The 21844-nt window shown below is 46.8% G+C and overlaps 3 protein-coding genes across 42 annotated transcripts in view; 1 reads left to right on the forward strand and 2 right to left on the reverse strand.

Annotated features, from left to right (window-relative positions):
* The window catches only part of PPIP5K1 (diphosphoinositol pentakisphosphate kinase 1), a 57869-nt gene extending 45394 nt beyond the window's left edge, over nucleotides 1-12475 (reverse strand). For 13 of the 26 annotated variants that reach the window (XM_051822456.2, XM_008269103.3, XM_070054101.1 and 10 more), the window contains exons 1-18: nucleotides 12065-12319; nucleotides 8754-8849; nucleotides 8300-8474; nucleotides 6926-7121; nucleotides 6393-6483; nucleotides 6084-6169; nucleotides 5162-5316; nucleotides 4920-5021; nucleotides 4322-4483; nucleotides 4092-4213; nucleotides 2936-3037; nucleotides 2609-2695; nucleotides 2423-2498; nucleotides 2175-2284; nucleotides 2005-2087; nucleotides 1633-1764; nucleotides 1346-1467; nucleotides 877-1059 (exon numbers count right to left, since the gene is read on the reverse strand). In XM_051822456.2, the coding sequence (XP_051678416.1) occupies nucleotides 877-1059; nucleotides 1346-1467; nucleotides 1633-1764; nucleotides 2005-2087; nucleotides 2175-2284; nucleotides 2423-2498; nucleotides 2609-2695; nucleotides 2936-3037; nucleotides 4092-4213; nucleotides 4322-4483; nucleotides 4920-5021; nucleotides 5162-5316; nucleotides 6084-6169; nucleotides 6393-6483; nucleotides 6926-7121; nucleotides 8300-8446 (1956 nt within the window). In that variant the 5' untranslated portion in view covers nucleotides 8447-8474; nucleotides 8754-8849; nucleotides 12065-12319. The other 13 variants (XM_070054105.1, XM_070054100.1, XM_070054097.1 and 10 more) reach the window with 4 other exon arrangements.
* Nucleotides 12476-15354: 2879 nt separating this feature from the next.
* CKMT1B (creatine kinase, mitochondrial 1B) lies at nucleotides 15355-21367 on the forward strand. 7 transcript variants are annotated; one of them, XM_051821741.2, is made up of 10 exons: nucleotides 15355-15603; nucleotides 16481-16654; nucleotides 17270-17468; nucleotides 17671-17766; nucleotides 18142-18363; nucleotides 18509-18594; nucleotides 18712-18835; nucleotides 20444-20578; nucleotides 20778-20903; nucleotides 21120-21367. In XM_051821741.2, exons 2-10 carry the CDS (start codon nucleotides 16506-16508, stop codon nucleotides 21234-21236), a joined length of 1254 nt encoding a protein of 417 aa, XP_051677701.1. In that variant the 5' UTR covers nucleotides 15355-15603; nucleotides 16481-16505; the 3' UTR covers nucleotides 21237-21367. The 7 variants fall into 7 exon arrangements, with proteins under 7 accessions (XP_051677701.1, XP_008267043.1, XP_017203400.1 ...); XM_008268821.4 differs by having other exon boundaries at nucleotides 15356-15514; nucleotides 16349-16654; XM_017347911.3 differs by having other exon boundaries at nucleotides 15356-15514; nucleotides 16400-16654.
* STRC (stereocilin) overlaps nucleotides 21139-21844 on the reverse strand; it is a 31847-nt gene continuing 31141 nt past the window's right edge. For 8 of the 9 annotated variants that reach the window (XM_051821746.2, XM_051821745.2, XM_051821744.2 and 5 more), the window contains one exon: nucleotides 21139-21720. In XM_051821746.2, the coding sequence (XP_051677706.1) occupies nucleotides 21632-21720 (89 nt within the window). In that variant the 3' untranslated portion in view covers nucleotides 21139-21631. The remainder of the gene's footprint in view (nucleotides 21721-21844) is intronic. The other variant, NM_001171314.1, reaches the window with a different exon arrangement.

Raw genomic sequence — 21844 nt, forward strand, 5'->3', positions numbered from 1 at the left:
GTTGTATTAAGTTGCTAAGTTTTTTTTTTTTTTTTTATTGTCGTTTGTTTGAAGATTTGTTTACTTGAAAGGCAGTTATAGAGAGATAGAGAGACAAAGAGAGAGGTCTTCCATCCACTGGTTCACTCCCAAAATGGCCTCAACAGCCAGAGCTGGGCCATTCCAAAGCCAGGAGCCAGAAGCTTCTTCCAAGTCTCCCATGTGAATATAGGGGCCCAAACACTTGGGCCATCTCCTGCTGCTTTCCCATGTGCATTAGCAGGGAGCTGGATCTGAAGGGGAGCAGCTAGGTCTCAAATCAGCACCCAAGTGGGATGACAGTGCCACAAGCAGCAAATTTACCTGCTATGTCACAGCACTGGCCCCTAAGTTACTAAGTTTTAGACTAGTTTTTTATACAACAGATAACTGAAACATTCTTTTATTCAAAATCCTTGGGCTCAGTTGCATTTGGAATTGATTTTTTTTTAACTTTAGAAGTTAATATAGTGCTCATATCATAATACATAATACCTCCAAGCAGGGCCTAAGACATAACCAAACATTAATATTTAGAAGCAAAACATATGATTATTTACACTAAGTGGGATAAATAAGGATTATAAATAGTCTTGACAGCTCATGTCAGTTTCGGCTGCCAAATAAGTCTTGATACCACACCTCTAAAAATCCCTATTTTTTGAAATTATGGATAAAAGATTACGGACCTGTATTTATCTCAAAGGGTTACTATAAGGATTAAATGAGATAAGATATGTAAAATACTTAAAACAATGTCTGGCATGCAGTTAGTACTACTATTACTGGTCACTATTATTTAGAATTCTAGGAATTTAGGATTCAGGAAATTTGGAGCACAGATAGGATGAGCCTGACCTGATCATAGTCCTCAGGGCCAAAGGTTGCATCCTGCTGCAAAATATGGTGTAGCCGAGCTTTCACGCGGTGCTGGCAGCTGCTCAGGGAATCACCATCGCTGTCTAGGAGCCCATTCATGTTGGCACTCTTCACCATTTGTACCAAAATAGGAGTCAGTTCTCCTTCTAGAGCTAAAAGACCCTGATGAGGAAGCACAAATTCCATCAGGTGCCTCTCCAGGCCAGGCCTCCTAGGCCTAAATGGTCCAGAGATGCAATGAGAGCTGGCTTGAAGATCCAGTTGCATGTCAAGGGCCTGTTCTGGCTAATTATTCTCAGCTCATTATCAATAGTAGAGAATGGGGCTGGATACTAGCCAAAACTTCTTCATGTTGGCACATCAACACCCTGAAACTTTCCAACAGTTCTCTAAACTCTGTTTATCTACCTAATGGAAGCCGGGCCTGTGGAAAAACTGTAGTATGCACCTTGGCAAAGGCAGCAGCAGTCATCTGGACACGGCCTTCATCCGAGGCATAGATCTTGAGGTCGTGGCGGAATGTGCTGTGAAGACGAAGCAGCCCACAGCCTGGGAAGCCAGCATAGTCACCTAGGGAGCAAAGGAACAGATTGCTATAAATACCAACATGGAAGGAAGAACCCTCATTTCCCCTCTAACTTCCCTTCATTGCCTCTGTCCCTTCATGTCCCCTAACTTATTCAATAATCATCTTTTTCTAGCCCTGCTTGATATCTACACCTCCAAGATACTCACCCTGTCCTCCAGGGTACATGCAGCGAAAAGCTCGTCCCAGCTCCTCAGCCTGCACACGGCCATCAGGCGTCAGTTCTCCACCCCACTTCAGCACCAGCAGTAAAGTTGGGGCCAGAGCCTCCTCCTGTGGATCTGAGGGAATAAGAAAACAGTGGGAACATCTAAATGTTAGGTCTTCTGAGGAGAACAGAAAGGTCATCTGGGGGAGTAGCCATCTTTCATGTGCCAACGTGAAGAAGTTTTGGCTAGTATCCGGCCCCATTCTCTACTATTGAGAATGAGCTGAGAATAATTAGCCGGAGCAGGCCCCTTGACATGCAACTGGATCTACAAGAGATCTGGGTGGTAATAGAAAGGGAGACTGTATCTTACCTTGCCCCTCATTAGAAGCTTTTACTCCATGAGGGTAATACGTCAACTGCACCTTCCGGTTGATACCTGAGAAGTGACCATACCTGCAGGAGAAAGTCACAGTTTGCTCTCTTCCCCAGCACCCCAATTCCTCATGGTCATTGGCTCCCTTTTGCTATCCCCTTTCTCACATCTCCAACACAGACTTCAGCTGTTCTAGCTTTCCAGTCTTCTCCTCGATCTCACCACCTGGTTCTTGCTCTAGTTCAGCTAACAGCAGCCTTGTGATGTCCAGCACCTCCTAGAGGAAATAATAAGGAACCCATGATGAAGGCCAAGTTACCCTTTCATCCTAGTCAGTCTCTCCCTCATCAAGGCCCCAATCCCATACACTATCTTTTTCAGAAAATTCAACTCCAGGCTAGAGTCTCTACCTTACCTGAAGCTGCTCAGGTCTCTTGAGTTTTAATTTCCCTGTCTTGTATCCACCATGTTTTTCAAATAGAGTAAAAAACCTGAAGAAGTAAGAAGTTTCAGTGTGCAATCAGACAGTTAAAGCTTCTGGGAGTTTCCCTCACCCATCGTACTCAAAAAACGTGTCTCTAAACTAGAACACTCTTCCTACCTTGGATGTGTCACCTCCATCTTCATCTTCTGCTTGGGAGTACGATCCCCATGACGAATAATTGCAATAACACAACGAAGTTCCATCCTAAGATGGGAAATGTTATCAGAGCCCCTCCCCATCTCCCATTATCGCATCCTACTTGACATGTCAAAGAACAGAGGAAAAGGGATCTGAGATTAGGAATACAGGTAGAGCTAAGGAGACTATTTAGAAGAGACTCAGGTGCCACTAGTCAGTGCGGGGTCAAGAAATAACCATTAGTCTGGCTAAAGGAATTCCAAGTGTATTAAGTAGGACACTCTGGATTTTTTAACTTTTGCTTACATAGTGCCAGATGTGGTAGGGACAATGGGAATGTCCTCAGCCTCTGTGGGGATGGACCATGGGATCTGGAACTGTGGGGCAAGCTCCCGCATTATGGTGTTCCTAGGAGAAAAAAGAGAAATGTGAAAATGAATGAGGGGCTGGCGCTGTGGCGCAGTGGGTTAACACCCTGACCTGAAGCGCGGCATCCCATGTGGGCGCCGTTTCTAGTCCCAGCTGTTCCACTTCTGATCCAGCTCTCTGCTATGGCCTGGGAGGGCAGTAGAGAATGGTCCAAGTCTCTGGGCCCCTGCACCTGCATGGGAGATCTGGAAGAAGCTCCTGGCTCCTGGCTTTGAATTGACCTAGCTCCTGCCATTTGGCCATCTGGGGAGTGAACCAGCAGATGGAAGACCTCTATCTCTCTCTGCCTCTGCCTTTCAAATAAGTAAGTCTTAAAAACAATAAATAAAAATTTTAAAATGTTTATTATAAAAATATTTCCTAAGCTAGAAGATAAATATATGGATGTTCACCATATTCATCATTCCTTACATATTTTTGAATGGTTTAAACATTTCAAGATGATTTAAAAAATGTTTTATTTCTTTGACAGAAAGTGAGTGAGAGAAAGAGTGCACACTCCCCATGTGCTGGTTTACTCCCAGAATGCCCAAAATGGCTGGGGCTGGGCCAGGGTCAAAATCAGAAGCTGAGAATTCAATCCAGATCTCCTACATGGGTGGCAGGAATCCCATCTCTTGAGCAGTCACTACTGGTTCCCAGAGTCTGCATTAGCAGGAAGCTGGTGTCAGGAACCAGAGTCAGGTACCAAATCCAGGTACTGCGTTATGGGACATAAGTGTCTTCACAAGTAGGCTAAATTCTCACCCAACATGATGGTTTTTTTTAAGTCAAGTTGCAGAATAGTACTACAGTAGGATCCCATTTAGTAAAGTAATTATAGTTTATTTGTACATGGCAAAAAAAGACAATGCTATGTCTAAAACTGTTAACAGTAATTATCTCTGAGGAATGTGGTATTGGAAAGTCAAAGGGGGAAAGAAGTCCTTTCTCTTTTTTCCTTCTAAATCGCTTTTACAATATTTAAAGTAAATACATTTTAACTCTCTCCTCTAGGCCCATTCTCCCCAGTTTGGACGACTATGTCTCTTACCCTAAAATCTTGGCACAGTCATCATAGTATTTCATTGAGTTCTTGACAAAACTGAAGCCATTGACATCACATACGAAGGAGTGACCATTGGCACGAAGAAGGTCAAATCCACAAACTGTTTGCTACGAGAGAAAGAGGCAAGACAAGAATAAAACATTCATTCTTTCTTCCCAGAACCCTGCTCCCAACTCTGTCCCTCATTCCACAGCTCCTCGTGGGTCTCTGCCTACCTTAAAGGCTACACAGACTTTCCTGGCCACCAGCTTTTCCATGGCTGTCAGCATGACTGGGTATCGAATCTCCTTCCCTTCACTGTCGCGCTCGACCTTCCCATCCAAAGCTGGAGATTTTCTAGCTTCAGCATGGGCATAATCTGGCCCCACTGTATATACCTGCAGGTACATAGCATCACTGAGTATGCCCACAGCTCACCCTGTATACAAGAAGACAACATGAGCACTAGGTCTGTGGACTAGTTTCAGAGTAAGTAAAACAAAAACAAAAACAAAAACAAAATCCCTGACATTTTTCTTATGGAGCCTCACTGCCAGATCACTATGAAGGTTTCTTCTTGGGACTCAAATGTTATTATCTGGTCCTCATCAAGAAACAATTTCCCATTGTAGCATTTCCTTGTCACCCCCTTTCCCTTGCTCTGATAGTGAAAATGTGAATGTCTACATCTTCCCCATGCTATCACTCAAATATAAGAGCCAGTTACATTCACTCTGTTTTCTAGAATCCTTTCCATACATTTCCACTTGCTTCCCAACCAAGCCACTCCCACCCATGCATTTACATCCTCTTAATCCCTACATCCACCATAACCTTGACATCTGTGCCATCTGTTGGCATAAACTCCTCATAGATGTACGACCCTGTCTTTCGGACGCTGCTCTCAGGAGAGTAAACGCTGCTTCGGCTGCCAATCTTCAGGAGGAAAAGGAAGAAAAGAAAAATATTGCCTCAACCCTCCATCCTGTCCCCAAATTATCTAACCTCCTTCCCAACAACCTTATCCTTGTCTTTCTACCTTTCTGATTCCCCAGATGCTCAAAAGTTTTCCCCACCTTACGGAAGAGGCGCTGACTTCCTCCTCCAGCTGAGCTGGGGTAGTAGATGTAAACATTGTGGTCCTCTGCACTCACTGGCTTCTCCACAAAGGGCTTGGGAAAGACAGCTCCATTGACTTCTACTTGGTCTTCACCTTCTATCAGGTTACACTCTGAAAAGTAGTAGGGCCTGAGGTAACAGAATATTTCCAACTTGGATTTCCCTGAGTTTTAATCTCCATAGTCCTCAAGTTTTTGTGATATATCATAGTAACAGATATGAAAATATCTGTACATGGTATATACTTATAGATGACAATGTCTGTATATAAAGGAACTTCAAAAAGTTCATGAAAATTTTAATTAAAAGATAAATTTAGATTCCTAGAGCTTTGCTCCCAATTCCAGTTGCTTGTCAATGCAAATTCCAGGAGGCAGCAGGTGATGGCTCAAGTATTTAGGTCCCTGCAACCATATGGGAGAACTGGCTTGTGTTCCTGGTTCCTGGCTTCAGTCTAGCCCTGTTCTGGCTGTTGCAGGCATTTAGGGAGACTGGGAGCTCTCTGTCTCTAATCAAAAAAAAAGAAAACAAAAACAAAAACAAAAACAAAAAACAGATTTGGTGCAAAATTTGAATCTGTGCATAATTTTATCATAACGTAATTTTTTCTTGAACTTTTTAAAGATCACTTGGTCGTCCAAATAAACTCCTTTTATGCCAAAATAAACTAATCATTTAATCCCATTTATACAAGCTGTTTGAATTATCCTCATAATGGTTTCAAAATTCCATCCAAAGACCCATAGCTCCAACCCTAGCCACAATCCAATAACCAGAGCCCCACACAGATAGGTGGTGCATAGTTAGTGTCCTCAGGATGGAGAACTGGGTTGTCACAGAGGACAAGGCAAGGTAGGCTGGGCAAGGTCAGATACTCACCCTCAGGCCGGGCAGGGTCACGATTGAGCACAGCATATCGAGGCAGATCGATACCTTCCTCTTGCAGGATCCGGTACACCTCCCTCCTGTCACCCCCAAATACATTAGCTGGGAGAGGCTGGATGGGGAGGCTAAGGGGAGAAGCTAGGGAGTTCATTTGTACAGGGATCAGAAGATATTGGGGCAGAAAACTCAGTAGGGAACAGTACAAAAAGTAAGAGCATTTATTTGACTGCCCTCCCAGAATGAGTTTCCTAAACAGGCATGATCTCAGGGTCACCCATCCCACTGGTCAACAGAAAGCTATACCTATCTTGGATGTAATACTGCATGGCCAAATCATTGATAAGAAAGGGGTTTCGAAGCTTGGAGTAAGCAACAGCTTTGTCCAGAGGAAAGCCTGGGATGGAGAAAGGAAACAGACCAAAGAAACAGAGTGAAAAAGATACAGTGAGAAATCAGTAAGAGATAGACATACTATAGCTGCCACTGAACTCCCCTCCCCATCCAACCCATCACAAATCCTTCTGCCCAGCTTCCCCAGTCTAGGATATTCATTAGGAAGAAGTAAAAGAGAAATTATTTTTCAGGTCTTTCCAGAGACTCAGTTCTGTCAGAGTGCCTAGGAGGCTGAGGGCTGTCCTGATAACAGGATGTGGGCTTTAACTATTCCCAGGCAACTCTTATGATATGTAGGGAAAGCAAACCCCTGGGCACTGTTCTCTAGAGTGTTAGAAGGCACTGATGGCCTCTTAACTAAGGAAGTAGGGCAGTAAGAACCTAATTTCCCAAGCCAGCATTCCCACCACCACTCCTTCCTATTTTCCTTCTCAGACCCCAACCTTTGGAGTGGAAAGAGATGAGGCAGTGACAGGACGGCCAGTTTTCCACAGGTTCATTGAGGATCACATCTTCTCCCAGGATGATAACAGTCAGGTAGTCAAATCTGCAGAGTCGCTCTAGGATTTGAGTCATTGGTTTGGACTTGGATTTCTTGGTCATGGCACAAATGCCAACGATGATCTGAGGTTCAGGAGGCTAAAGAGAGGAAGTGTGATCAAGAAATCAGAAACTACCCTCATATAGCACTCCCATCAAGAAATATTGTTTCAGGGCAGGCACTGTGGTGTAGTGGGTAAAGCTGCCGCCTGCAGTACCAGCACCCCATATGGACTCCAGCTGAAGTCCCAGCTGCTCCTCTTCCAAGCCAGCTCTCTGCTATGGCCTGGAAGCAATAGAAGATGGCCCAAGTCCTTGAGCACCTGCACCTGTGTGGGAAACCCGGAAGAAGCTCCTGGCTTCGGATCGGCCCAGCTCCAGCTGTGGCAGCCATTTGAGGAGTAAATCAACAGATAGAAAACCTCTCTCTTTCCCTCTCTGACTCTGCCTTTCTCTAACTCTGCCTTTCAAATAAATAATCTTAAATAAATAAGTAAAATTTTAAAAAAATTTGAATGAGGCAGGCGCTGCGGCTCACTAGGCTAATCCTCCGCCTTGTGGTGCCAGCACACCGGGTTCTAGTCCCGGTCAGGGCACCGGATTCTGTCCCGGTTGCTCCTCTTCCAGGCCAGCTCTCTGCTGTGGCCCGGGAGTGTAGTGGAGGATGGCCCAAGTACTTGGGCCCTGCACCCCATGGGAGACCAGGATAAGTACCTGGCTCCTGCCATCGGATCAGCGCGGTGCGCCGGCCGCAGTGCAGCGGCCGCAGCGGCCATTGGAGGGTGAACCAACGGCAAAGGAAGACCTTTCTGTCTCTCTCTCACTGTGCACTCTGCCTGTCCAAAAAAAAAAAAAAAAAAATTTGTTTTAATGAGATGCTTAAAAAAAATACTGTTTCATCTCCTTAGAGCACAATTTCTTCCCAGGACTTGAACCTGTGGGATAATGGATGCCTCCTAACATTGATCTGGGTTAAGGCACATCTAGGGATTCTATTACCTACAGAATAGGAGCATTTCCAGAGTAAAAAATGTGCTCAGGCAGAAGAGCCAGGAAGCCGGTTGCTATGAGACAATAGGAGGAGGGCATAGGGTAGGAGTTTCAAGGAGAGGCAATCTAACCAGTCTCTTCTGCCCCTCCCCTAAACCAGGATAGGGTCTATTTTTGACAAGAAGTCTGCGCATCTGGAAAGAACTAACAAGTATCTCCATCCCATGAAATCTCAACCGTCTGTGACAAGGGTCTCCAACAAGTTACATCCTTTTTGCTGATCTTACCACTTCATCCTCCTCGTCCTCAAGGAGCTCGCTGTCACTCTCTTCCGTCCTCATGCCTATTCCACGGGTGCCCAGCCCCTCATCTCCAGCTCCCAGGAAGAAATGGGCCGTGGTGCTCTCGCCTTCACTGGCCATCAACGACCACATCCCCGCCGGAGCACCCACTCATCCCGCTCTGCAGAAAAGGGTACCCCATCAGCACAGAATCCAAACCCTTGGCAGTGGGTATGGACAGGGTAAAGGGAATGAAAAAATAGGAGGAGAGAACCATAAAGGTACTAGAGGAAACAGGAAACAGATTTATAGGAAGAAGGATCAACAAGAAAAGAGGTACATGGGCTGTGACTTGAATTGACTAAAGAGATATGAGAGAAAATCAAGGTCTCCAGATTCCTCCCTGCTCACCCCACCCAAACCAAGATATTGGTAAGAGAATCAGGAGATTAAGCCTTACAGTGCTGGCATATCCCCGACTCTGGCAGCAGGAAACAGTGTTAACTCCAGACAGCAAATGGGAAAGGAATTCTTCAAGGAAGGCTACTGCTGATTCCTATCAGGAGAGAAGGTTAGAGTGACATTTCAACCTTTGGATGCATTTCACAATGTTCCTAACCCTTCTCTGCCTCCCCACAGTAGTGCGGAACTCCAGGATTTAATTCAAGGACAGAGGAATGAGACAGCTCAGCTGCTTTTCCCTTAAACGCCATCTTCATTCCTATGAAGGATTAACTAACAAAAAACATTTATTGAGGGTGCCATCTGTTTTAAGCATTAGATCACATTAAAATCCCCTGTGCTTTCTCTTACTCCTTCACCCATTCTACTTTAAAAGGTAGATGCTCACATTTGGAAAATCTGTTCAAGGAAAGAGGTCTGTTGTGGTTGGGAGGTTGAGGATATAGGCACTCCCAATAGCAGGCCCAGCCTATTCTCAGACTGAAATCTCAACATTCCCTCCACTGTCCCTGGTACTACACAGCCAGTGCTGGTCTAGGCCAATGTCCTTCACACCAGGAACTACAGTGGGGGAAAAAAAATCTGCCTAAATTCACATCAGTTAAGGATATCATAAGACTTTAACTTGAATCAGAACAGGCTGGCAGTTCCACGTCTGCATACAGACATCTATAGAGTAGTGGTTTTCTTTTTTTGTTTTATTTTGTTGTTCTATTTTTTAAATTTTCCTTCTTTCTTTCTTTAAGGGCAGTGGTTTTCAACCAGTTGCAATTTTGACGCATGTGGGACATTTGGCAGGAGACATTTTTGGTTATCCTTACTGGAAAGGTGCTATTGGCATCTAGTGAGTAGAGGCTAGGAACGCTGTTAAACATCCTAAAAAGCACAGGATATTCCATTACAACACAGAACTATCCTGCCTAAAATGTCAGCAGTGCCAACGTGCAGAAACAATGCTGTAGAGAAACTCCTACATCAGAAGACATGAAAAAGGATCTTCTTAACCTTCTTACTCTCACTGTCGACAGTGGAAAAAAAAACTCATAGCAACTCATGTCACAAGTAGACAAATGCATAAATATGACAATGATGTACTATACAGAAATGGCAGACTAACAGCAATCTAAAAAATGAAGCAAAGTGATATATAATAAATGGGTATTTCCCAAATAAAAACTGCAGAAATACACACTCAGTAAAACTGCATCTGTATTTGTATAAGTAAAAAAAAAATCAAATATTATGACTGTGTAAATAATAGAAGTAAAAAAATATAGATTTGGAGAGAAAATAAAATTCCTGACAATGGTTACTCTTGAGGAGAAAGGAGAATGGAACTGAGAATTCTACAGTAATTTGCAACCGTATCTATAGTGTTTATTTCAATTTTTTAAGATATCTGAAGCAAATACACTAAAGGTCAGCATTCATTAACAGGGAATTGTAAGGACACAAGTATCTGTTATTATTTTCCAAAAATAAAATTGAGTCACACATCAGCAATTTTCCATGGTCTCCAAAAGTTCCCAGAAACACTGGCAGATGACTCTAACAAAAGCCACAAACTCCTTAAGTAAACGAATTAATTTAGTCTTATGGAGACTACTATTTAAGTAGTCTTCAATAATTATGCTCTCTATTTTCAAATGCTTCCATTACAACTGATATTCACAGTTTTGATGAGAAAGTTATACGTGACCTTTATAAAGACCGCAACCTTTCCAGTCTTCATTATCTGCGTCTCTATTGCTCAACTACCACCACAGGGCACAACATTCTGTATGTTTAACAGTGGTGCACTACAGGTCGGTCGGTCTCTCTCTCTCTCTCTCTCTCTCTCTCTCTCTCTCTCTCTCTCTTTCACACACACACACACACACACACACACTCCCCCTCCTACTAACAAGCTTTTCCTCTGAACTCCTTTTTGGGGACCTGACCCAATTTCTAGGACTTGTGGCATTCCCAAGGTCCCTGTATCATTTAAGCAATTAGAATTTTGTTGCATTCTTTATCTGTTCTCTGAAGCATGGGCTTTCTCTCATATCTAAGACTCTGAACCTATTGTCCTTTTTTCTACTAACTCCCTGTTTTCTGCTGAATGTACAGTCATGTTCTTGAAATTTTGTAACAGGTGATGACAAATAGAATACAAGAAGAAGAACCTGTTCACAAATATGGGGCTAAAGAGAGATAAAATTTTTTAAAAAGGAGGTCTAAATTCAGTGTTAACAAAGCAGAAATAGAAGCCTGACAGAAATAGCTATGGAATAAGCCAGGATTTATTTAGATGCACCTCTGGGAGAAGCTGGGGTTTAATGTTGTGTTCCCAGAGCCACTCCCCTGTTTTCTGTGTTCTTTCCCTTTGACCCTCTCCCCCAAACTGCATTGCAAAAGAAAACTTCAGACTTTACACTGGGCTAAAGGGCAGCCTTAGCCTGGTCTGAAGCAGTAATGCAAGGAAGGGAGAAAGGACAGGAGAAAGGATATAGGCATTCGCAACAGCAGGCTCCAGCCTATTCTCAGACTGAAATCTCAACATTCCCTCCACTGTCCAGGTCCCTCCAGCAGGGCAGGTGGGCAGGGAGGCAGGCCAGCGCCTCGGCTACACCTGCGTAAAATCAGATCCCGAGAAGGGCTGGAAGGGAAGGGAAACGGTGCAACGCCTTTATCCCTTAGCATTTAGAACTGGCTGCGTGGTGCTCTAATTTCCTTAATCACCTTGCACCTGTGGGAGGGCTCCGTCCATGGTGAAGGGGAAAGTCAACTCCAATTCCAGTCAGGGATACTTTCAACGCACAGAAACTCAGGCACCGACATTATCTCCTCCTCAGTCCCTCCAGCCAGACACTTCCTCCTTAATGCACAGTTTAATCCTTCATACACAGTCCCATCCTGACCCCGACCAACCGTGCGGGCTGCCCGGTCTCAGGCTGGGCTAGCTCACGCCGCCTTCCTTCCCCAATCTGCGAGAACGGCTGACTCCCCTAACCACTCCCAACACTGACTGCCAACACCCCCCTCCATCACTGACCAGCTAATCCAATTAATCCAACTAATCCTCCTACTCACCGGTTCCCCAATATTCAACAGTCCTCCAAACCCTCACATGAGTCACCACACTTGGCAACACCTTCGTCCCGAGCGATCAGCGCTCCCTCAACAGAGACTGCCTGCAGCGCCTTCTCTCAGCCCATTCCTCGAGCCCACCCCGCTCCCTGGCCGCCTCACGCGGGTCGCCTCCACCCAGACCCTTCCTCCTCAGGCAGGACCCCACCCCCAACCTGCCTCAAGCGGACGCTTACACACCCTTGTGTTCTCTCGCTGCCCCGCTCCAGAGTCCTCTCCTCGCGCAGCTCCGGGTCACGAATACCGCCGCCCTCCATCCCGACTCCACTAGCCTTTGCCAGCCCCCGCCTTCCCCGCCTCACGCTCCCTACGCCGACATGGAGGCCTCTCCGCCGGCCTCTCTCTGAAGCTGCCCGCACCGGAGCTACTCGAAGGCGTTCTGCACCGACCGAGCCCACCCCTCCGATTCCGCCCCCAGCCCCCAGCCACTCCCCCACCGCCCCCGGCCCTCACTCACCCGCCTCCCTCCGCTTGCGCAGCCGAACCTGCCGGCAGCGACACCTGACAGCGGCCCAATCAAAGCGCGACTTCTTTGTGGGGGCACCAATCAGCAGAGGGCGCGCACCGGCAACAGAGTCAGGCTGCGTTGGCCGGCGCTTCTGTACGGAGGAGGGTGGTCCCTAGTGGCCCTGGGAGGGACTGCAACCTGATGCTCCCCTTCCTCCGATTTCCGACTGCATCTCCACAGTCCAGGTGCTTCATTCAGACCTAGACATACAGAAAGCGAGATGCAGGGGAACAAGCCAAAGTTCGTGTCATTGCCTTCTATTTGTTTTGTAAAGCAAAATGGGGTATGATATACGTGGAGATCCAATAAATGTCGGTCGCAAATGTTAACAGATGTGAAAAGGAGTGATGGGAGACCCGAGACAAAAACGTCGAGAGAGAAGCACATGAAACCGTTAAGGAAAGGAACAGAGGGACCTTCCTGATGGAGGAGACAAGAAAATGATGGACGGCGAAGGCGGGACAAGTCATTCCTATCTCTGCACCATGATTTTCCTTTGCCCTCTAGACTTGGAACTAGATTGGATTCCAATGCTGGCCTTACCTTTAATAGCTGTGTGGCCTTGGGCAAGTCATTAGCCCCTCATCTGTAAGAATGAAGTGACTGAAATCTAATTTATAGGGTAGTGACTATGTGAAAGCATGTTGCATATGTTCGCACTGTTACTGTCCTTGCTTGTTCACTTGGTCAAGTGACCTGGTCAAGACAGTTCCAAGTTCCTTCTTTCTCTCAGCAAGCACAGCGATCTTGCTACTTTTCCTGTCAGATGCCTCACTGTACTGATCCACAAGACACCCTCCCTAGTTCATACTCAGGCTCATGCCCTCTCTACCACTCTAACCCTTAAAACAAAGTATTATAGCATTTTCCAGGTATTCAAGTTCTCTCGTCATTCCCCTAAAAATATAGGTTCTGTCCTTAGTCACCCACTGGAACAATTCAACAAAATAACACTTAAAAACTTCCTTATAATTGTAAAGTGTTTTAAAATATGAAATACTATTGACAATAACTATTACTAAATAAATCAAATAGTAAGTATGATAATCACTTCAAATAAACTATAGGATACATTTTTAAGACTTTTTTTGGGCCAGCGCCGCGGCTCACTAGGCTAATCCTCCACCTTGCGGCGCCAGCACACCGGGTTCTAGTCCCGGTCGGGGTGCCGGATTCTGTCCCGGTTGCCCCTCTTCCAGGCCAGCTCTCTGCTGTGGCCAGGGAGTGCAGTGGAGGATGGCCCAGGTGCTTGGGCCCTGCACCCCCCATGGGAGACCAGGATAAGTACCTGGCTCCTGCCATCGGATCAGCGTGGTGCGCTGGCCGCAGCGCGCCGCCTGCGGCAGCCATTGGAGGGTGAACCAATGGCAAAAGGAAGACCTTTCTCACTGTCTCTCTCACTGTCCACTCTGCTTGTCAAAAAAAATAAAAATAAAGATTTTTTTGGGAAGACACTGCAACAGAGAAATAGAGATCTTCCACTCACTGGTTCATTCCCCAAATGGTTGCCAACAGCTGCATCTGGGCCAAGCCAAAGCCAGGAGCAAAGAACTCCGTCCAGGTCTCAAACATGGGTGACAGGGACCCAAGTACTTGGGCCATCTTTTGCTACCCTCCAGCATGTCAGCATCCCAAGCAGCAGCTTAACCGACTGTACCATAACACCGGCCCCTAGGATAATTTTTTATGAGTATTGGGGCCAGTATTGTGATACAGCAGATTTAGCCATATCAGAGTGCCAGAGTGAGTCCCAGCTGCTCTGCTTCTGCTCCAGCTCCTGCTAATGAGCCTGGGAGGACAGGGGAAGATAGCCCGGATGTGTGGGCCCCTATCATTGATGTGGGAGAAACATGGAGTTCAGCTTGTCTCAAACCTGGCTGTTGTGGGCATTTGGAGAGCAAGCCAGTGAAATGGAACATTCTCTGAGTGTGTGTGTGTGTGTATGTGTGTGTGTGTATCTCCATCTCTGTCACTCTGCCCTTCAAATAAATATATATTTTAATAAAAATTAACTATTAATAGATTATGTGCCTGCCAGTGGCTCACAAGAACTAAGTACACAAATTTGTGTGTTTTCTCAGTGGAGCTATTAATATGTGAGCAGCTACTCTCCAAACGAGTAATTTCTCCACTCCTCTGACTGCCTTCTTTCTCTAATTCTCTCTACCTACCCCCTCTTTCCCTAAACTTAGCAACCACCTTCTCAATCAAATAACAACCCTACTGCTCTGGAAGATTATCTCCCTCCTTTACCTGGGTAAATACAAACCATCCCAGGTAATTATATTTCCTTACTCACAGTGACTCCTTCTCCTGAGTAATAAGCCCTTGCAACAAAGGGCACATTCTCTATCTCTTCAACAGTGACCACACTCGCAAAATTCCATCAGTGATCTGCTCATTACAGCCTTATTATGAGAAAAAATACAGAAGTGATGAGCCCCCAAGTGGGGTGGATGCCTTCCATAGATTCCCACAAATGAGGAAGGTAGGAAAAGGAACACAAAGAATGAAAGGAATGAGGGTATTGCTGGGAGGGAGGATATCTCAACAGTGGAACCAGAAGACAATGTGAATCCCATTATCCCAAATACTCTCTCTTAAAACACCCAAGAACCTTAACATCTTGTGGTAGAACAGGACAGCTAAGTGAGAGGACTAACGCTGCCATGCTCAGTCCACCTTAGGCAACCCTCCATACTGAAGCCTCACAGCCCTATTACAACTCCAACATGTGTTCTCCTTCCCACTAGGACAAAAGTCAAGTGGAAACAAAACCCTCTCAAATCTCAATATGTGCTTCAAGAGGAGACACAGGAGAGGGGACAGGGAGGAAGGCAGAGATCCCTTGATGACCTTACGCCCTTGGACACTATAGGACTTTACGCTCCGGATTAAACAGCATTAGGGAGCCAAGAGAGGAAACACATGCGGTGCCTGGAGACCTGTGCCTGCCTGTTCCTCTCCACACCCAGTCATCTTGCCACACCCTTTACCTCATTTTAAATTCCCCTTCCAGTCCTGGAACTGGGAGCTGCAGAGAGGGAATAAAAGAGAGAGGAGGAAAAGGAAACTAACAATTCTCGGCGCCAGGCCATCCCCACACCCAGTGCAACCAGCAGGTAAGGCAAACTGGCAGACTGCTCAGAGGGAGTCCCGGGAGCAGCAGACTGGTCTGAGCCGCGAAAAGAAGAGAAGTAAAAGATCAAAGGTGAAGTAGGGGCCGAGGAAGAGGGTGGGAGAATAAAAAAGAAGCCCAGGATCAGGAGTGGGCCTGGAAATAGTAGGGCCCCAGACTCAGGGGCCAAGTGGGGGCACAGGACAAATAGGGTAAGAGTTAGTATTTCCTTGACTTCTCTCAGGGACTCTTTTCTCCACCTTTCTCCACCGTGGGAGGAGAGCACAGGTGTGGCGGGAAGGCGTCCTGGTCCTCTTCCTGGTTCTTAGGAAAAGGTGACCTTGAGGCAGACTGTGTCTCTCCGTGTCTGCCTCCAGCCCAGGGCCGTCTCAGCGGCTTCCTCGGGTATCTGTGTTTATTCCGCCGTTGTCCGGGGGCCGCCGCCCCTGGGGAGATGGAAAGGTTGCTGGGGGTAGACCAGAAGCAAAGAGGTTGGGCAATGTCACCCTGTCCCACCCACACACAGTAGACGGATCGGGTTTCGAATTTAACAGAGGGGCTTGGGGGAAGCGTGTTCGGGTTTTGCTGGCCCCGAGGGTGCTGTCCTCTACTCGGTGCTGAAATCTAGGCAGCCTAACTGGTGGGCCTACCTCCCCGGCCTTTGGGGTGCGAGTCTCCGCGCCCCTAATTACCTGGCTGCGCTGCCCACCCCCACCCCCGCACACCTAGCGCGCTGGCAGGCGGGAGGGCGGAGCCTGTGTGAGCCCCACCCCTGGAGACTGCGGCTCGGCCTCCTTCTCCTCCCGCCCGCCCCGAGCTCATTGCGCCTCTCCTGCAGCCTGCTTGGCACCGGCTCTAGTCTCCACTCCGACCCCCATTTCGGCTTCAGCCTCAGATCTGGCTCCAGGCCTCAGTGTGACCGATTGCATCCTCCGTCTCCGTTCCTGTCTTGTGGCTGCTCCTGTTCCAGGATCCCATACCTGGACCCCCTAGCCATGGCTGGTCCCTTCTCCCGTCTGCTGTCTGCCCGCCCGCGGCTCGGGCTCCTGGCTTTGGCCGGAGCTGGGTCTCTAGCCGCTGGGTTTCTGCTCCGCCCGGAACCTGTTCGAGCAGCCAGCGAACGAAGGAGGCTGTATCCCCCAAGGTATCAGTGCTTGAGGCGCGGGGAGGATGGGGGGATGGGAGCACGAAGGTGGGGGTGGAGACGAGGATCCGAGCTACAGAGAAGGGCTATAATCACGTAATCACAAGGCCCTGGAGCTGGGGGGCTGTACAGCTCAGATGGGGCCAAACCAAGAGCATTTCTGGGGATCTGTAATCCATGGTCCCTGCCCCCAAGGCCACCTCTGGCCCTAAGAGTTCTAGCTGCACCCACCGCCCAAACCTCTAAGTGGAAGAAAGACCAGGAACTATTAACCTTTTCACTCTCCCTCATCTCCCTTTCCTGCTCTCCTCTCCCATTTCCCGAATCCCCCTCCTCAGTCTTTCCCCTCCCCCATCCTGAATGTTGTGTTCTTGGGAGGAAAGACCTGAGCAGGTCTGGGGGAACTGTACTAGCCTGCCAGAGGCAGCTAGAACTGTGGGGAAAGAATAGACACTGGAAGTCTCTAAAGAGATTACCCAGGCTTAGTCTCCTTCTAATTCCCCTTACCCCCGTGGAGCAAAGCCAGACATGGCTATCTGGGCAGCTCCCAGCTGACTGCACTAGCTCTAGGCCCCTGTGTCCTCCCTCCATGGTTACTGGGTACCCCCTCCCCAGCGCTGAGTACCCAGACCTCCGAAAGCACAACAACTGCATGGCCAGTCACCTGACCCCAGCAGTCTATGCACGGCTCTGCGACAAGACCACACCCACTGGTTGGACGCTAGATCAGTGTATCCAGACTGGCGTGGACAACCCTGGCCACCCCTTCATCAAGACTGTGGGCATGGTGGCTGGAGATGAGGAGACCTATGAGGTAGGGGGCCCCCAGAGTCTTCCTGGTGACCCAACTCATCTTCCCAGTAATCCTGGCTCCTTCCCTCTAAAGACCCCTTACTTTCCCTGAAGACTCTGGACCATCTATACTGAAATTTTCTGATGCAGTGAAATCAATGCACAGTTAAGTCTGAAATGGATTTCCTTTCCTTAACTACCTCTCCCTCCTAACTGCCCATCAGGTATTTGCTGACCTATTTGACCCTGTGATCCAAGAGCGACACAATGGATATGACCCCCGGACCATGAAGCATACCACTGACCTGGATGCCAGTAAGGTGAGTCAAATACTCCACTCCTGAGGTGCATTGCCTTGTATACAACACTCCATATCTCCAGTTTCTTCGTCTTGACTAATGGGCATTATACTGCTGAGTTTTTAAACTTGATATGGCAAAAGAAGCATATCTTAAGGAATAGCAGATATGAAGAAAGGGTAGATGAAACTGATCATATTGCCAGGTAGACAGTTCAGGGAAGGGTCCACAATGCCCCCCTTCAACCTGAATGCTTGCCCAATAGACCCCTCCTTCCAAAGGAAGCAGCTGGGATGTGTGAAGAACCTTCTAATCCCTAGACCTTAGCCTTCCAAGGATGCTCAGTTCCCACTCACTGTGTATCTGTGACTTATATTCATCTCCTGTGTCTTCCAGATCCGTTCTGGCTACTTCGATGAGAGGTATGTATTGTCCTCAAGAGTCAGAACTGGCCGAAGTATCCGGGGACTCAGTCTGCCTCCAGCCTGCACTCGGGCAGAGCGACGAGAGGTGGAACGCGTTGTGGTAGATGCATTGAGTGGCCTAAAGGGTGACCTGGCTGGACGCTACTATCGGCTCAGTGAGATGACAGAGGCTGAGCAGCAGCAGCTTATTGATGTGAGGGGCCTTGCAGGGGATCTGGGCATGGGGAGAAGACAGAAGAACAAACCAGAGGGGAGGCTAGCCCAGATGAGATAAATGGGCTCTGGGAGGCCCAGGGCCTACTGGGAGGATTCTTAACCCAAGTCTCTTCTCTTCCCAGGACCACTTTCTATTCGATAAGCCTGTGTCCCCATTGCTGACTGCAGCAGGAATGGCTCGAGACTGGCCAGATGCTCGTGGAATCTGGTATGAAGCTGCCCTTTACCTCTCTTGCCTCCATGACCCATAAATGCTTTGCTTCTCTTTCCCCCTCAACTCTTACCTGCCCCTTGATCCCTTTCCTAACATATCTCCTGCCTTCAGGCACAACAATGAGAAGAGCTTCCTTATCTGGGTGAATGAGGAGGATCATACCCGGGTTATCTCCATGGAGAAGGGTGGCAACATGAAGAAAGTGTTTGAAAGATTCTGCCGAGGCCTCAAAGAGGTTGGACAGGGGTGGAAATGGGGAGCTGGGTGGGAGGAAATAAAGGGAAACCAAAGACTAGCACAGATAGATTGATCATTTGATTTATCAACCAATCCGGGATACTTCCAATAGTAAAAAGGATCACTGCTAATCACTCCAGGGTAATAGCCATAAGGCAGGACTATCCTGGGAAAACCAGGACATATGGTTGCAGTAAAACAGAGAGAAAGAACGTCAGGAACCCAAAGAAGTATATAAAGCAGTTGTCAAACAAGGCAAAGACAGAATGACTAAGATGGCAGGTCAGTGTCTGGGGTGTGTGGTGTGACATGGTGGGGAGTGCATTACATTGTTTGAGTGTGGACTGATGCAGGTAAGAAATTGGTGTGTTCAGGATTCTAAAATAAACACCAAGTTCTGAGCTAATGTGGGCTTTTATTGGATTCCATCATTGCTGCTAACATATTGTGTCTAGGCTTTAAGCTGAAGTAGGAAGGATACTGGGGGAGAAGATGGAATATCTTAAATTCTAAAATGTATAGTTCTGCATGAGTTGAACTGAATCCTCAATCTTATGTGTATTTTATCTCCATATTTAGTTCTACATTAAAAATCTCCATAAAGCAAATTATCACTGGATATTCTCATGTTTACAGTTATTTTGGGCTTAAAGAAAGCAAGTTCCTCTTTTAGATTTTACTTATAACATTTCTATTATATTTGGCATGTAATAGATAACATTCTAACTATGAGTGTGTAGGAAATATTCTTTAAATCGTATGCCTCAGTTTCCTAATATAAAATTGAGGTAAGAATTCCTACATTTTAGGTTGTTGTGGGGAATAAATGAAATGATGTAGGTAAAGTACTTGGTCCATTGCAAGTGCTCAGTAAGTGTCACCAAGTTCTTCTTCTAGATGGAAAGCTTTCCCCATGTTTAGCGTGAAAGTTGTGCCCTCCAAACCTTGGGTCTTCCTGAATTGTAAACAAAGTCCCCTTCACTCACTTTGGGTAGTGGTCTTTGTGTTCATTGCTCTGGTGGGCCCTCTGTCTTCAACTCTAATAGTTATCTTCATGATTAGGATAGTTAAGTGAAACAGTCTTCCGATGCCTTCTCCTGCTTACACACACCTATGAATCTGGCTTTTCTGTCCTGTTTTCACATTTCTTTCTGCTTTCTCACATGTGTACCTTTCATGGCTAACAGAGAGCCATTGTTGTTCTTCTTGTTGCAAAGCCTACATCCTCATTTTCTGTCTGAAAGAACCTTTCCAAATGCTAGGCTTATTGGCAAAGCATAGATAATCAATGCGGGCAGAACTCATTGAATAACCAGTCCTTTCTCGGTTCAGTTTACCACCTCTGTTCATTTCCCTAGAGCATCTTTAGTGCATCATTCTCTCAAGTTTATTTTCTTCCATACACAAGACAATTTCATCATCATGCACATCACAAGTGCATCGTAATTTTGCAACATTAAAATCACCTTGCATGCATGATAATAAGAGCAATGTCATTCATCCAAATGCCTGGTTCTAGCCATATTTATAGAGTTCCTGTTGGGCTAGCTAAGGGAGGGGCCCACATATCCCTGATATTTCAGTAACAGAAACTTTGTGGACACAGGTGGAGCGGCTGATCCAGGAGCGTGGCTGGGAGTTCATGTGGAATGAACGTCTGGGATACATCTTGACCTGTCCATCTAACCTGGGCACTGGACTTCGAGCAGGAGTGCACATCAAACTGCCCCTGCTAAGCAAAGTAAAGGAGTTATGGGGTTAGAGAGAGATGCAAGTGAGGAAGGGGGAGGGGTCTGGATGGGGAGGGAGTAAGCCATTTAGAAGGGAGCCAGGCATTGTGGTTAAAGGTCAGGGAAAATGTTTGGAGCAGGTCCAGGCTCCTTAAGGTAGGACCAATCTACCTTTATTGACTCTGTCCCCAATCCCTATCTCCCCTCCAGGATAGCCGTTTCCCAAAGATCCTGGAGAATTTAAGACTCCAAAAGCGTGGCACTGGAGGAGTGGATACTGCTGCCACAGGCAGTGTCTTTGACATCTCTAATTTGGACCGACTGGGAAAGTCAGAGGTGAGATCTTAAGGGATCAGGATGATGAGAAGTATAGGTTTTGGGGAGTTGAGATACAACAGTGAACGAGCCTCAGGAATGTATTAGAATCTACAATGAAATTCAGGTTGAGTGGGGAGGCAATTGGAAATGAGTTCCCAGAGCAGGAGAGTTATCAGCACTACAGAAAAAAAATCTGATTACGGGAAACAGAGATCAAGGATTAGTGTTCTTCAGGTGGAGCTGGTGCAACTGGTCATCGATGGAGTAAACTATTTGATTGATTGTGAACGTCGTCTGGAGAGAGGCCAGGATATCCGCATCCCTGCACCTCTTGTCCACAACAAACATTAACTCCTCATCCCCATCAGATGATTAAAAAAAACCCAAGACTTCTGCTCATTGATGGTGGGCCATTCCACTTTCTCTGGACCTGACCCCCAACCCCTGCCTCCATCCTAGTAAAGATTCCTTGCTGTGTTCCAGCTGTCTGTGTTGTTTCTATTGGTGGGGAAAGGAGTAGGCAGCCTCCAAGAAAAGAAGAAACAGTGGGATTATTTGTGACTTAAGGAGACTCAAGATATGGCATGCCAGGAATACTGATTCTTAGGTGGGTGGAAAGCATTAACATTTTACCCATATTCCTCATCAGCTTCCTGAGAATGATTAGGATTCACTTCCATTTGTACTTTATTCATTATGACATGAGGTTTCCCTCCCAACAATCTCCCCAGGCTGTAGACACAGGCTCAGAGAAGGTGGCCAAGGAAGCTGATGGTCAATGACAGGGCCCAGGAGGCTTGTAACCAGTCCTGGAGGCCCCTGGCTGTGTTTCGACCTACAATGAGAAAAGAATGGAAGGACTATCACAACTCTGCTCCCTAGGAGCCATTGATACTTGCAAACTAGCTCTCTGCCTGTGGACCCCGTCTCCAGAGGGATCTCTTAGGAGGTATGAGTAG

The sequence above is a fragment of the Oryctolagus cuniculus genome, chromosome 12 (assembly GCF_964237555.1).
Source record: "Oryctolagus cuniculus chromosome 12, mOryCun1.1, whole genome shotgun sequence".
Taxonomy (NCBI): domain Eukaryota; kingdom Metazoa; phylum Chordata; class Mammalia; order Lagomorpha; family Leporidae; genus Oryctolagus; species Oryctolagus cuniculus.

Coding starts and splice junctions, on each gene's coding strand:
- CKMT1B (XM_051821741.2), top strand. CDS start 16,506: ATGGCTGGTCCCTTCTCCCGTCTGCTGTCTGCCCGCCCGCGGCTCGGG. Junction 16,655..17,269: donor AGGAGGCTGTATCCCCCAAG/GTATCAGTGCTT, acceptor CCCCCTCCCCAG/CGCTGAGTACCCAGACCTCC. Junction 17,469..17,670: donor GAGATGAGGAGACCTATGAG/GTAGGGGGCCCC, acceptor ACTGCCCATCAG/GTATTTGCTGACCTATTTGA.